This window comes from Pinus tabuliformis, chromosome 8, assembly GCF_031772625.1.
Source record: "Pinus tabuliformis cultivar Carrire ecotype Pingquan chromosome 8, CPIR1, whole genome shotgun sequence".
Taxonomy (NCBI): domain Eukaryota; kingdom Viridiplantae; phylum Streptophyta; class Pinopsida; order Pinales; family Pinaceae; genus Pinus; species Pinus tabuliformis.
This window is the reverse complement of record NC_142294.1, coordinates 1,210,072,615-1,210,088,169: the sequence shown is the minus strand read 5'-3', so window position 1 is coordinate 1,210,088,169 and position 15,555 is coordinate 1,210,072,615. Positions and strand designations below refer to the sequence as shown.

The 15,555-nt window shown below is 36.3% G+C and overlaps 1 protein-coding gene across 2 annotated transcripts; it reads left to right on the top strand.

Moving 5' to 3' along the window:
- The first annotated feature begins 1,546 nt into the window (after nucleotides 1-1,546).
- On the top strand, nucleotides 1,547-3,880 carry LOC149239719 (thioredoxin-like 3-1, chloroplastic). Of its 2 annotated transcripts, XM_089373498.1 has the most exons (5): nucleotides 1,558-1,998; nucleotides 2,146-2,220; nucleotides 2,336-2,402; nucleotides 3,236-3,253; nucleotides 3,470-3,880. In XM_089373498.1, exons 1-5 carry the CDS (start codon nucleotides 1,667-1,669, stop codon nucleotides 3,563-3,565), a joined length of 588 nt encoding a protein of 195 aa, XP_089229624.1. In that variant the 5' UTR covers nucleotides 1,558-1,666; the 3' UTR covers nucleotides 3,566-3,880. The 2 variants fall into 2 exon arrangements, with proteins under 2 accessions (XP_089229625.1, XP_089229624.1); XM_089373499.1 differs by lacking the exon at nucleotides 2,146-2,220 and having other exon boundaries at nucleotides 1,547-1,998.
- Nucleotides 3,881-15,555: the final 11,675 nt, after the last annotated feature.

Genomic DNA, 15,555 nt, shown 5'->3' with positions numbered 1-15,555 from the left:
TAATGTTACAAATTCAATATAAGACATTGATATTAATATTTTATTAATAATAATCTTATAAGTAATGGAAATTAATTTAAAGCTTTCTTAATTCAAAAATAAATCATTACTAATTAAAAAAAATAAAAAATAAATTATATATATATATATTTGAGGGTGGTTCACACACACCTTCGGTCAAGGGGTGGCACTACGTCTATTTGAATTGAAAAGTCAGCGCACTACGTCTATCTTCGGTCAAGGGGTGGCACTACGTCTATTTGAATTGAAAAGTCAGCGCACTACGTCTATTTGAATTGAAAAATTTGGGCTGACGCCCCTCAGTCTACTGCAAGACCTGACCACAAGAGCTTTCGAGAATTGACCTTGTGACCTCCCATTTGACGAGGCCCCGACTTCACCTATTGAGCTAACGCTATATATATATATATATACTTTACATTTATAGTGAATTAACTAATTAAAATCCTAATGTTGCAAATTCAATATAAGACATCAATATTAATTCTCAAGATTAATTAAATTTCATAGCTAGTCATTTATTATTCTAAGATTAAGAATATTTAGGAGAAAAATTTACATTCTAATCATATTTTATTAATAATAATTTTATAAGTAATTCATTAAGTTAATTTAAAGCTTTCCGAATTCAAATTAAATCATTACTAATTAACAAGAGAATTTATATATACAAATAGATTATAATGAATGAATTAATTAAATTTTGTTAATATACTACCAAATTATTTAGATTTTGGCTGACTAAATCTATGAGGTTATTTCTTTTCATAATCCATATATATACTCTCGTGATTAGCACCTGGGTACTTCATTAATATCTTCTTAAATCTATTGACGCATCCTGATGATGGACTCACTTGATAGTCCAAAAAGTTGGATTCATAAAACTCTATAACATGTCATTCCTTCATTACTGAAAAATCTATTATATTCTTTCCAAGAGTAATTCCCCAATATTTTTTTATTTATGCAGACCCAAAGATGGTGGGTGCATCTACCCATTGTTTTGTACATGGTTTTGGGCATGATGGTTTTTGTCCATGGTATTTTGTAGATCCAGTGAAGGGAACTACGATTATGTTTTAATCCAAGGTTAATAGATTAGGGTTTATGAATGTTTAGACATGTATATAATGTATAGTAACATTGAAAAAAATATAATAAAAATCAATTTCTTTTTCTCAATTTGAGTTCAAGAAAAAATGTATATTTAGACATGTATATAATATATAGTAACATTGAAAAAAATATAATAAAAATCAATTTCTTTTTCTCAATTTGAGTTCAAAGGAAAAATGTATATTTTATGTTTTAGCCATTATCTTTTTGTTTTAGGAATTTATTTGTAAGTAATTTGACATTTCCAAATCAATAGTAAAGGGTAAGAATAAATTAGCATATAAAAGTTTGCAATGTAAAAAAAAAAAAAAATTATTAAAAAAAAAGTTCCAGGTTTGCGTTCACCCCATTTAATGTCCTAAGATACCATACTATGCTATACATACATAAGGATTTGCCATTCAAATGTGTGCGGCTGACGAGGGGTGAGATTCGAGTTCTGGATAAGGAGGATGGCATGTGAAGGTTGCAATGGAGAAAAAAGGAAAGATGTTGCTGACTTTTTTCAGTTCTGTTTGTGGAAAACATGGCAACGCTGGGATTTTATCCGCAGGTGGCCTGCTGTGGAGGCAGGGGAAGGGGAAGGGGAAGGGGAAGGGGTAGAGGGAGCAAAGTGGTTGCAGCAATGGGTATGGGAGGTCAAAACATTGATACAAAGACATCATTATCATCATCAGATCATATCCTCCTCTCTCTGAGCAGGAGGAGAAAGAGATGCAGAGTGAAGGTGGAGGCATTTTGGAGTTCAAACATTGACAGACCTTCTTCAGTGAAGTTGGAAGCCATATCTGGAGAAGAAGAACTGGATCAAATCCTTGATGAAGCTCAGCAGAACTCTCAACCTGTCATCATCGATTGGTCTGCACTACCCTTCTTTTTTTCTTTATCTCCATGGGAAGAAACAAACTAACCCTAGAAATTAGGCTAATGGCTAATGTTAGGCAGGCTGCTCAAGCAGGAAGAGGCTTTGGTGGGTTGTTGACGCTATGGGTTAATTGTTGTTAGGATGGCAAAATGGTGCAGAAAATGTATATATCTGAAGCCCAAACTGGAGAAGCTTGCGGCGGAATTCTACCCAAAGTAACCCAATTTTTTTATTTGCTTAAGCTTTCTCTTAATTCTTTTGGAAAACCCAATAAACCATGTGGCTGCCACTGCAAATCCTGATACGTTTTTCTTGATTGTATGTTTGCAGTATTAAATTCTATTATATAGATGTAAACGATGTATCACAAGCTCTGGTGCAGCGAGGAGAGGTCTCGGTAAGTTGCCCTTTGCTGATTGCTTGTTTTACTGTTGTTTAAATTGAAAATTGCAATCACTTAAGTCCTTATTAAAAAATTTCTAACCAGCAAACCCTAAGCGCTGATAAAGTTTTCAAATCAGGTAGGAAATCCAACTTCAATTAGACAGTATGAAGTGCCTTGTGCTACTTGCTATGGTGGTAGTGTACAGCAAATTTAGTCAGGGTTTTCTGTTCACATTAGTTAAAATTTGTGGTAAGAGTAAGAAAAAACAGAGAAAACGAAAAACATATAGTGAATAGCACTGCACCACACTTCATTACATAGGGTACAAGAGAAGAAGGAAACAGTAGATGAACTAAAACTAATTACAGCTGAACTGAAACTACAATACCTGCTCATAAGCAGATAGGAACGAGACAGCAACTTAACTGAAACTTGCAGCTGATGATCAAAGGTAATATCAACTAAATTGACATTAAAAAAGGTAAATGCTATTCATGTAAATCATTATTTCTAACAAGTTTGAATAGAAATGTTATCTTCTTAGTATGAAAACATTGTAACTTCAACAATTAAATTTTAATTATTTTATTAAGTTTATTGTTACAAGTTTTAGTTGTTTAAATTCGAATTGGGCAATGTAATTTTTCACACAATTTTATTAAAATTGCTTTGTTGAATGTATAAATGAATTCTGCATCTGGATAGATTACACATTTTAAATTTATAATTTCAACAAATCACTATCAGATTTTAAACTAAAAAATACATATTGAAACTGATAATTTTCATTTATTTCTTCTGGTTTTGCATGCATGGATCATTTGGTTTTTACTCCATGGGTTCAGAAAATGCCAACAATTCAGGTAAATTAAACTCGGATCATGTTTCCTAATTTGCTTTCTTAGTTAAGTTGTGGAAGGTTGCAATGTTATATAGGGCATTTTCAATCTCACTTTTGAGGAGAAGGTCATAAGTGTAGGGATTAAATCTGTTGGACTGGTACCAGAAAGGCCAATATGCAGGCTGGCTCGTTGAAAATGGAAAGGTTTGTAATTAATTCATTGAAATTATTATTGTAGTTGTGGAAAAATGGGAAGAAGCAAGCTGAGGTAATTGGAGGTCATCAGGCATGGTTGGTGATTGATGAGGTTCGCGAAATGATTCAAAAACATTAAGAGGCAAAATTGCAGGCGTTGTTCTCTATTATTATTAATTCTGTATTAATTTTTTTTCTCTAACAGCGAGCTTTGCAGAATGGGTTTTTATTAATCCTTATTCTTTTTTATGACCGGCTCTTAAAAATCCTGTATACATTTGGGGAAAGGAAGTCAAGGTTAAAATTGAATGTCCAGCCCTGCAGCTGGAAGGAAATATATAACGTGCTTTATTTTCATTTAATTACAGTACTATGATCAGCATAATGGGAAAAACGTACATTTCAGATTCGAGATTTATAGGAGAAACATTATTGGGTAAAGAGATTTCGGAAAGTATTAAACTGTATTTATTTTATGGTTTATCTGTAAGTTAGTAGTGTAAGAGGTTACAAACAAATTTCATCACCAATTTTAAAATAAAATTTAGATATTTAAAATCGATGTGGAGTAGTCTTACCCTCACTTACAACCGTTGTTCATCATCAAAAATAAATGAATAATAATGGATCACAATTATTGATACCAAATTTTTAAATTTTTCCAGGGAGGGAAAAAACCTTTATTTTATTATATATAACGAACATACAATTTGCAAATGTCAGTGGCATTTCATGTGTTCTGAGCATACAAAGAGTGCCCATGTATAAACCATGAAACATTATCAGAATTAGTGAACCCAATACTCAGATTTCCTTTTACATGTTCCTGCTCAGCATATCCAGTGGTATGCAAGAACTGGATCTGTCCACAAAATGCTTCGTTTCAGTTTCTTTTAATCAATCTAAGCAAACACATAGTTAATTCTAATCAAAGCAAATACATAGTTGCTGTCCTGTGTGCATATCATGAAGCTACAGAACAGTGGAAAATAAAAACCTCTTACCATCTTAGTGAAACCATCTTAGTGAAGGGTCCAAAACTATGATACTGCTTTTATATATATATATATAAAATACAAATTCAGTCAATAATGGAAAAGCAGAGAAGATTTAGTTTGTCCCGGGGCAGAGCTGGAGAAGGCTGAATGGTCTTTTTTTATATTTTCTTTGATTCTTATTAGCATTTAGCCAATGTCAATTGAAGAAATTGTGCCTAGGAGCAGTTCTCGAGCATAAATAGTTTTTTTGTGCTTAGAGCAGTTCTCAAGCATAAATAGCCTTTTCCAGAATGAGACAATGAAATCTGTGAAGACCAAACCTCTCATCTAATTATTAAACCACATCCTTAAAACCAAATCTGTGGGTCATCAACTGCTGAGACTACTAGACTTTCAACAGCTCCTTTAACAGCTGCTGCTCGGACAGATCCTTATTCAATTGTTGGTTCAACTGCTTTTGCTGGGACTGCAGTAGGTTCAACAACGGGTGCAGCTGGTGCGGCTGGGAAGACTGTTAGGAATTCTTCTCCTTCAACTGGTGCTTATTAGGTTGCTAGCCGTAATGCTGCTAAGAATTATGCTTCAACTGATTGGAAATTCTGCTCTTTCAACTGCTGATCGAAATCATTCCATTTCTGTCTAGTTTATCCCGGTAAAACATAAAAAAAAATAACCTGTAAAAGATTCCTGGTCTTGTTTTGGATGTTTTGATACAGGGAAGGAATGTGATTTTTCAGCCGTGACTTATCATTCATCCAATTCACATTCAAAGAGTTGCCATACATATATTTATCACTCATGTTTAAGAATATAATTGAGGATAGTTGTTTGATGCAGGGCCTACACAGCATGAGAAAGAGTAACCAAACTTCAAAACTATAAAAATAAATGTAATATATTTTATTATAAAAAATTACTTTTTTTTTTTGACTCAATTTTAACCACATGAGATTTTAAAAATTTATAGTTTAATTTTCAAAATTTTAGTGTTACAATTTTTTTTAACAGCATGAGAAAGAATAACCAAACTTCAAAACTATAAAAATAAATGTAATATAATTTTTGTTTGATTTAAATTGGATAAAGATGATTGTATTATAAAAATTATATTTTTTTTTGGTGTTTTTTGAGTCAATTTTAACAAAATGAGATTTTAAAAATTTCTAGTTTAATTTTCAAAATTTTAGTGTTACAATTTTTTTTTTTTTAATTGGGTTGAATTTATTTATGCATTCAAAAATATATGTTAAATAGCTCACAGGACTTAGAATATGTTATCACTCCAATATTTCTCTAGAGTGTTGGAGAAAGAAATGATTAGAGGTAACCACAAACCAATTTTGGAGATTAGGATTTAGCCTTCCTAATCTCAAAGAGGGCTCTCTTTTTTATTTAACTTTGTTAAGTTATTTGATTTTAGGCTAGTTATGATTGTGGTTGGGTTTTGATTTAGATTTGGTGGTGGGATTACTTACTTAGATAAAAAGAGGGGTGTCTTTTACCATTGGGCTATGGAGTCAAATGTCAGACAAATAAGACTGGATCAAGTTTTAAAAACAGTGTCTACAGGGCAAGATGGCAGAGTTACTTCAGATCTCAAGGCTAATGGTGAAGTGGTTTTCAATCGGATCCAAAGAGCAATTAAGGGTTCTTTAGGCCGGACTATGAAGAAAGTGAAAGAGGTCAACCGGGATGGAAGAGCAATTAAGGATTCTCGGATCCAGATATCAAAAGAAAACCTATAAATGATTAACTATTGAAAACATGGTGTACTTAAACAAATTTTGAGATAAATTTCTAGTTAATTCATTCAACTTTAGATAACATTTAAGTTTGTGAAAAATATAAGAAAATAACAGATTGACAAAGAAAATACTTCACTGTAATAGCTCTACACATGAATCCTGTAATGCAATCTCTTTATTACTTGCTCGAGTCTACGGACTTGAAAAATTGCTACAATAACCCTTAGGTTTATGATCAAAATAACTTTACAAATGTATAGCAATTCACACTCAATACTTCGAATTATGAAGTATTTATACAAAAATAGTTTACAAAATATCTCAAACTGTCTTGGGAACTAATCTGGGAGAAAGAAGTATCTTCATGCAAGAAGATAGAGACAACTATTGAACTATTGTTTGTTGTCCCTGTTTATTAGGCTGTGTTGTCTTAATCTTTGATATTTTGCCTTTTAATTTCTGCTTTGCTCTTTGGTTTTCACGCTGGATGTTTTATTTACTCTGACCTTTCAACTGATACACTTTCAACTTATACACTTTGACCTGGCTGACCTGTCATTATCTTTTTATCGTGCCTTTTTACTCTTACTATACTTTTTTACCTTTTGACTGTGTATTTCTATAGTAAGTCATTTAATTTCTCCCATGTTTCAGAATCTGGTAATTTTATATTCAACATCTAACTGTAAATCTCATATGCCTCTGTATACTTTGTAAAAGTAGGCTTATTCACAAAAAGGTGTTTTACCTCATGCTGGAGGTAAAACAAATTCTCAAAAGTTTGGTACAAGACCTTTCCAGTAGGTATGCCCTTCATGGATGAAGTATTCACTTGATCTCTGGCTACTTCTCTGATTTTTCTATTGTAGTCCTCCTATGTCATCAACTTATCGTTTATTACCAAGGGATTTGGTAAACCCTTTTGCCTCAAAATTTCAAATTTAATCATGAATTTGTCAATGGCCAGTTGCATGGTTTGGCACTTATCTTCCAGGTTTAACATTAAATTCCTCTTGGTGAGGACCCTTTTCACTTCCAAAATTGTACATGTTCTGTTAGGTATCTCTAATTCTTGCAACTCATACTTGTTTTTGGAGTTGAGGAAGTGAATGATCCTTGTAGCTTCCTCTGGCATGTCTCCAAGTTATGCTTTTACTCTCTGTATGGCTTCTGTGGCCTATTTTATTAAATCAATTTGCTCAAAAATTACTTGGATGGATGGCCAAATATCATTGACAGAGTCAATGATATTGGCCCACAATTGTTCCTTAGCTTGACCTAGGGGTTCCTTCAATGTAAGTTCCTTCTCTAGGCTTTTTATTCTTTCATTCATCTTGGTTGCTTTCTGCACTTCTTCCTTGTGCATAATCTAGGCAAGCTTGTAGTCAGTTTCCAGACTGGTCACCTTCTCCTTGAGCTTGTTCATTTCATTGGTCTGAATGGACATGTCTTCTATTGCCTTGACCAATCTGCTTGTTGCTGTAGACCTTGTTGCTGATGTAGAGGGTGTAGAAGCTGGCAGTGTTGTAGCCATTGGCGCTATAGGAGCTAAGGATGCTGCCAAAGTGGAAGGTAATGTAGTAGTTACTGTTGGGATAACAGTGGCAGGGGCATTATCTAGACTAGCTTGTTTTACTTGTATCAAGCTATCCAACTCCTTTCCATCTCCTTTAGCTGATCATTCAACTGAAGTACTAGGTCCATCATCTCCTCATGATTTGTTTAGCTCTTAAGGACCTCTTTCGTTTGTGGGTGTTCTGAATGAGGCAATGCTAATTGTTTCTTGAGTGCTGCTATACCCTCATTATTTTTTTTGATTAACTTTTAAATAGCTTTAATGTCACTTGGATCATGGCCTAGCTCAATGACCAAGTCTTCCAATGCCTTGATCCTGTTGTTTTTGGCATGTGAGGAGGCCTTTTACAATTTATGTTGGCATTATGATGCATGTGTTGTACTTGATGGCAACCCTCTCATAGAAGAATATCTCACTTATGTATAACTGGGTGAATCTTCAGAAGAGATATCAGATGTGACTGATGGAGGACAGCTCAAAGAAATCAGATGATGAATCTTCAGAAGAGATATCAGATGTGACTAATGGAGGACAGCTCAAAGGAATCAGATGATGAATCTTCAGAAGAGATATCAGATGTGACTGATGGAGGAGATTGTTGGCAAGTTAGCTTTGCCATCAAGTCCAAAGGGGGAGATTGTTGGCATTATGAGATAAGTGTTGTCTTTGATGGCAAACCTCACTGATGACAAATCATAGTACAGAAGGTCAGCAGCAAGGAATTGATGATCAGACTATAAGAAGAAGAGAAAGTTCATACACGCAGGTTCGTTAAGCCCAAGTCGCGTGTACACGCAGGTTGGCTTCAGCAAAAGCGCGTGTATGTGGAAAAGTACCTTTGGTCCATGGCAGTTATTCCTTGGAAGTTGTGCCTATGGTTTTGGACCTTGGCGTCTCGGCGGACGTGTTGATCCCTAGTTTTGAAGTTGATGGTATTGGATTTCTATGGTTTTGGCTCTTGGTATTGAACAAGGCCTAAGGCTATATAAAGGGAAGGAAATCATTAGGCAAGAGTATCTGAAATGTCTTGAATATCTGATGGAGCATTAGATCCAGTATGCAGGTTATGGGTTGATGATGCATTACTTGATCTGAGCTAAGGAGAGATCTCATCGGTTGATGGAGAGCAAGATCTAAGGAGAGATCGGGATCAAATGGTTTGAAATGAACTATCTTTATGATGCTTATTCTAGATCTACATACTGACGCATGTATTGTTCTATAAGTATTATGAGTATGATTGATGTCTGGTACAGCTGCAAGTTATGAGAAATTATTTTTAGATCTGTACGCGGGTTGTCTTTGGCGAAAGCGCGTATACACGCGGGTTTGATTCATCGAAGTAGCGTATACATTGTAAAGCTTGATACTTGAAGTTTCAGATGGGTCTGATGGTTATTACAGAGTTCTGTGTCTGCTCTGTGTTCTGGTGACGGTGTTGTTAACAGGGTTTCAGTGATTCAGAGTTTGATGATTGTTTTGAGCTTCAATGATAGTTATGGGTCCAGTATGAAAATTGGATGAAAAGTGGCCTTACAGATTATGTGTTGTGCTTCAGTGTATCCAATCTGAAAATTGATGAAACGTGGTACCTGGAGGTGAGAAGATTGTAGGCAAGCACCTACGTACTAGTATCTAAGCTAGTACAAAAGCTAAAGGAGATCTTTGGAGCATTGTAGCAGGTAGCAGCCTGCGTACTAGTAAATGAATCGGCTAGTACAAGAGCAAAGGGGGTTGTAGCTCCCGTACTGGTATAAGACTGCACCAGTACAAATATTGTAAAAGGATTTTCTTATTAAGAAGAAGATTGAGATGACTTGCATCAGGTGGTTTTCACCCACATTGGGTTTCCACCTTATATCTTTGTGTTCATGTGTGTGGCTCTTGTGTGATGTTCTGTTCTGTTATTCTGCACCTGTTTACTGTTAATATGCTTAATAATGATCTGATGCATTTACTGAAGATTAAGCTAACTGAATTATAAGATCTCTGGATATACGCGAGTTTCATTAGACACAGTAGCGTGTACACGCAAGTTCACTTAATTGAAGTAGCGTATATGTTTCTGAGTATGAAATTGAAAAGTTTGATTGATCTGATAATACTGATTCACCCCCCCCTCTCAGTATTATTTCCAACAATTGGTATCAGAGCCGGTCCTTTGGTAGAAGCTTGATCGCTTGAAGGAGATCCGTGGAACAATGGGAAAGAAGCTTAAGAAGAAAGCTCATAAGAAGAAGAAGACATCTCAGAAGATCTATGACAGTGGGAAAGTCGATTGGGGATTAGGTATAAGAAGTTCTTCAGATTCAAAATCAGATTCAGAATCATTATCAGGTATGAATGTGTTATCCTTTGATGTCCCTGCTATATTTCCTTGTGAAAGTGATGGAAGTGATAGTGAAACTACTGAACATGCTTTTATGGGTGAGCAAGAAAAGTATCAAAGAGAGGCAGTATTTAGAAGGCTTGCAGACAAAGTTAAAGATCAACAAGATCTATTGAACAAAAGGGAATGTGCTTTCAAAGAAGAAGTTACCAAACTAAAGGCCCAACTAGAAGAAGGAAACAAGGTAAGAAAACTTCTCAAGGACAAGGAAGACCAATGTCAAAAATTGCAGTATGAAGTGACATCATTAAGAAAAGAAGTCAACGAAAGAAGCACAACCATCAAGAAACTCAAAGATAGATCCAGCTACCATGAAAATCTTGAAGCAACAATCCTCTCACTAAAAGGAGATCTTGAAGAATCAAAGAAGCAGAATACAGATCTACTCCAAGCAATTGCAAAACAAGAAAACGAAGTCACCAGCTTAAAATCTCAACTAGAATGTGTCTTCCGAGTTCGTCAAATGCAGCAGGATCTGAATGAAGAACAAGAAAAGGAGATTCTCAAACTAAGGGAACAAATGGAAGAAGGAAGGAAAGCTGAAGAAGATTTGAAAAAACAATCTCTTGAAAAGGAAGAACAACTTCAGGTTGAGGTAAATATCTTGAAAGCTAAACTAGAAGAAAAGGATAAGCTTTTACGATTTCAAGATAGTTCTAAAGTCTTGGATGATATTCTTAGTAGTCAAAGGTCTCCTGCTATAAAGACTGGTCTTGGTTTTCATGAATCTGTTGAAGGTGAATCTAGTTCACAAGGTGAGGCAAGGAACTCTAAAGAGAAATCTAAAATGATCAACAAGGAGATGAAAGGTCAACTCCATCAACAATCAAGGAAAGAGACTCCTCAAAGAAAATCTTTTACTCCTCCTATGAATAATGTTGAATGTTATGTATGTCATAATCTTGGACATGTTGCAGCTAGATGTAGAAGAAGAAGAGTTCAAGACTATTATGCGGACAGGTCATCTCAATCAAGGTACTTTAATGGATATTGCTTTGCTTGCAATATGTATGGTCACAAAGCTGTTGATTGCTACAGAAGGAACATGAAACATGTTAGATGTTATGCATGTAACAAGCTTGGACATATAGCAAAGGAATGCAGGAACAAAGGATGGACATCACACCAAAAGGAGAAAACCTCATCACACTTGAAGATATGGAGGAAGAAGGAAGTACAGTCAGCACAATGTACTGAGACACAGCACAGCACAGACATATCAGACTCAGGGGGAGCTGAAAGTGTAAACCTTCAGTGTCCTGAATCTCATACGCAAGTTCCTTAAAGGGAAGTCGCGTATATACGCGAGTTCGACACTGCAAAGTCGCGTATATGTCAGTCTGAGGAAAAGCAGTGGGGACAGGCTCAGAAAAGGGATCTGATATGATTCAGTCCATTATTTGCTCTATTGGTTAATAGCTACAGTCTGTTGAGGATGTGTGGAAATGTTTTGTTACTTGTATGATGTCTAGAAGTGTTTTGATCCTAACTTGAGGATGAAGATGTTTTGATGCTTACTGCTGATATATGCATGATCAGATCTAACAAATGGCACTGGTTGAGGGGGAGCATATGCCTTTAGTAATTCATTGTTGGCATTATGGTTAATAATCCTTGGTGATGATTCTTATATGGCTAAATGATATATCTTGCTATGATGTGGTTGTGAGTTGTCTATGATAAACTCTCTTGAAGTTACATAGAAGATGTTCAGATCAGATTTATGGTTGATTATTTGATGATGCATATATGGTTCTTACATGGTGATCTTCATAAGGGCAAGGAGAAGTACAAAGCTTGAATACACATCTTCCTCATTTGATGATGAGTCACTTATATACTGCTGTTGTCATATGCATAAAGATCATACAGTTATGATGCAGGCACTCTTGTGAATAAGGATTGTTGCTGTTGATGATATCAAGAAGTTTTGTCAAATGAGCTTGAGCTCAAGATACATAGTGCTGATACATGGATGACTACTCAAGGTTGCTTTGTTGGAGACATGGTGATGAGTTCTTATCTATATAATGATAGGTTGATACTTGCATGTGTTGATTGATGCAGATGTTCCCAAGTAATGATACTTGGATCATGTAGAGCTTGATGAAATGACTATGGTGGTTTCACACATGTGAATGACTCTGAATTCTGTTCAAAGGGATGAATTGATGCAGACATACCTTGCTATAGGTTGATGACTTATTCTCTACAGGACATTTACAGGTTGCTGATATGGAAATTGGTATACGTGAGTTGGATAAGGCCTATCCGCGTATATACGCCTGTTTATGTGTATACAGACGCGTATATGGAAATTTGAAGGAAATCAGCAGGGACAGATGTTGGTTGCAGAAAGTCTGATATAGGTCTGACAGAGATCATCTGGCACAGGTTCAGGGGGAGCAGATAATCTTCCAATGATGCATTGTTGGCATTATCTTAAAGTTTTTGGTTCTAGTTCACATTTGGTGTTGATTTCAGGAGGAACAAAGACGAAAGGAGAACAGAAGGATCTCTTGGTTGCTGATCTGAATGGTGATTATCAGATGCTGCTGGTGACTTTCATAAGTCTTGGTCTAGTTATTTCGTCTCTATGTCATATATCTCTTTCATGGTGTCAAGGTCATGTAACGGCCTATTTTGGTTTCCCCACTATGCCTGGGATGATTGATGCAATGTGATTGGTTGTCATATGTAAACTTTTGATGTATCCCCACTTGGTTGGGTGGATGAGTCAATTTTTGTATATCCTCACTTAGTTGAGAGATGGATGAATGTATGAGTCTTTGGTGATAGGAAGGTCTTTTATGATGTATAGAGTCATGTTCTTCTTGAAGAACATCTTTTGCAGATCTTGCCTACAGTCAGGAAGAGCATGAACAACACACTTCAGCAGTACAGAGACTCGGCATGTACTCAGGGGGAGCATGGACAGATTGGTACACCTTGGCATATACAAAGGGGGAGATTATTCAGAGATTTCAGCAGGTACTCAAGGGGAGTATGGACAGTGGAATGATTCAGCAAAGGAAGAGAATATCTTGGTCCACCCTTTGCCCTTGATGTCAAAGGGGGAGAGTGATTTGGTGTTGTTGCCATCAAGTCCAAAGGGGGAGATTGTTGGCATTATGATGCATGTGTTGTACTTGATGGCAACCCTCTCATAGAAGAATATCTCACTTATGTATAACTGGGTGAATCTTCAGAAGAGATATCAGATGTGACTGATGGAGGACAGCTCAAAGAAATCAGATGATGAATCTTCAGAAGAGATATCAGATGTGACTAATGGAGGACAGCTCAAAGGAATCAGATGATGAATCTTCAGAAGAGATATCAGATGTGACTGATGGAGGAGATTGTTGGCAAGTTAGCTTTGCCATCAAGTCCAAAGGGGGAGATTGTTGGCATTATGAGATAAGTGTTGTCCTTGATGGCAAACCTCACTGATGACAAATCATAGTACAGAAGGTCAGCAGCAAGGAATTGATGATCAGATTATAAGAAGAAGAGAAAGTTCATACACGCAGGTTCGTTAAGCCCAAGTCGCGTGTACACGCAGGTTGGCTTCAGCAAAAGCGCGTGTATGTGGAAAAGTACCTTTGGTCCATGGCGGTTATTCCTTGGAAGTTGTGCCTATGGTTTTGGACCTTGGCGTCTCGGCGGACGTGTTGATCCCTAGTTTTGAAGTTGATGGTATTGGATTTCTATGGTTTTGGCTCTTGGTATTGAACAAGGTCTAAGGCTATATAAAGGGAAGGAAATCATTAGGCAAGAGTATCTGAAATGTCTTGAATATCTGATGGAGCATTAGATCCAGTATGCAGGTTATGGGTTGATGATGCATTGCTTGATCTGAGCTAAGGAGAGATCTCATCGGTTGATGGAGAGCAAGATCTAAGGAGAGATCGGGATCAAATGGTTTGAAATGAACTATCTTTATGATGCTTATTCTAGATCTACATACTGACGCATGTATTGTTCTATAAGTATTATGAGTATGATTGATGTCTGGTACAGCTGCAAGTTATGAGAAATTATTTTTAGATCTGTATGCGGGTTGTCTTTGGCGAAAGCGCGTATACACGCGGGTTTGATTCATCGAAGTAGCGTATACATTATAAAGCTTGATACTTGAAGTTTCAGATGGGTCTGATGGTTATTACAGAGTTCTGTGTCTGCTCTGTGTTCTGGTGACGGTGTTGTTAACAGGGTTTCAGTGATTCAGAGTTTGATGATTGTTTTGAGCTTCAATGATAGTTATGGGTCCAGTATGAAAATTGGATGAAAAGTGGCCTTACAGATTATGTGTTGTGCTTCAGTGTATCCAATCTGAAAATTGATGAAACGTGGTACCTGGAGGTGAGAAGATTGTAGGCAAGCACCTACGTACTAGTATCTAAGCTAGTACAAAAGCTAAAGGAGATCTTTGGAGCATTGTAGCAGGTAGCAGCCTGCGTACTAGTAAATGAATCGTCTAGTACAAGAGCAAAGGGGGTTGTAGCTCCCGTACTGGTATAAGACTGCACCAGTACAAATATTGTAAAAGGATTTTCTTATTAAGAAGAAGATTGAGATGACTTGCAGCAGGTGGTTTTCACCCACATTGGGTTTCCACCTTATATCTTTGTGTTCATGTGTGTGGCTCTTGTGTGATGTTCTGTTCTGTTATTCTGCACCTGTTTACTGTTAATATGCTTAATAATGATCTGATGCATTTACTGAAGATTAAGCTAACTGAATTATAAGATCTCTGGATATACGCGAGTTTCATTAGACACAGTAGCGTGTACACGCGGGTTCACTTAATTGAAGTAGCGTATATGTTTCTGAGTATGAAATTGAAAAGTTTGATTGATCTGATAACACTGATTCACCCCCCCCTCTCAGTATTATTTCCAACAATTTATATTGGGCTGTGATGTTGTCCATTGAACCCTGCAGCCTGTGTGTAGCCATGGCCTTTCATGTAAGGGTGGAGTAGATCATTTCTCCAACATGCTTGTGGAATTCTATTTGGTCAATGGGATGAACATCCCTGGCCAATACCTCAAAATCGGTTGTTTTGTAATCAATTGAGGTTTTTGGTTGCTGGACAGTTGGTTGCATGAATGAGACTTGCATCTTTCTTACTTTGATGTCAAAAGTTGACATCAACCTACTCTGGTTCGCTGGTGTGTGTTTGAAATATTGGGCATATGTCTCGGCCTTTAACTTCTCATTCCTCATCTTTATCTCCTTGTACCTGTTTTTAATATCTCTTTCTTTATCAACTGGCCTAGTGAAGGAAGAAATCTCAACACTTAGTTGTCTCTCAATCATTTGAGTGTTGGATTTTGATGGTTGTTGTGTCTCTCTTGAAGCAACTGTGTCTGTGCTTCTTTGCCCCATTGTTTGAGTGTTAATGATTTCCACTGA

Bases quoted from the DNA above. Each gene is read 5' to 3' on its own strand.
- LOC149239719 (XM_089373498.1), top strand. From the start codon at position 1,667: ATGGCAACGCTGGGATTTTATCCGCAGGTGGCCTGCTGTGGAGGCAGG. The intron at 1,999-2,145 runs GTCTGCACTACC...AATTGTTGTTAG, and splicing joins CAACCTGTCATCATCGATTG to GATGGCAAAATGGTGCAGAA. The intron at 2,221-2,335 runs GTAACCCAATTT...GTATGTTTGCAG, and splicing joins GCGGCGGAATTCTACCCAAA to TATTAAATTCTATTATATAG.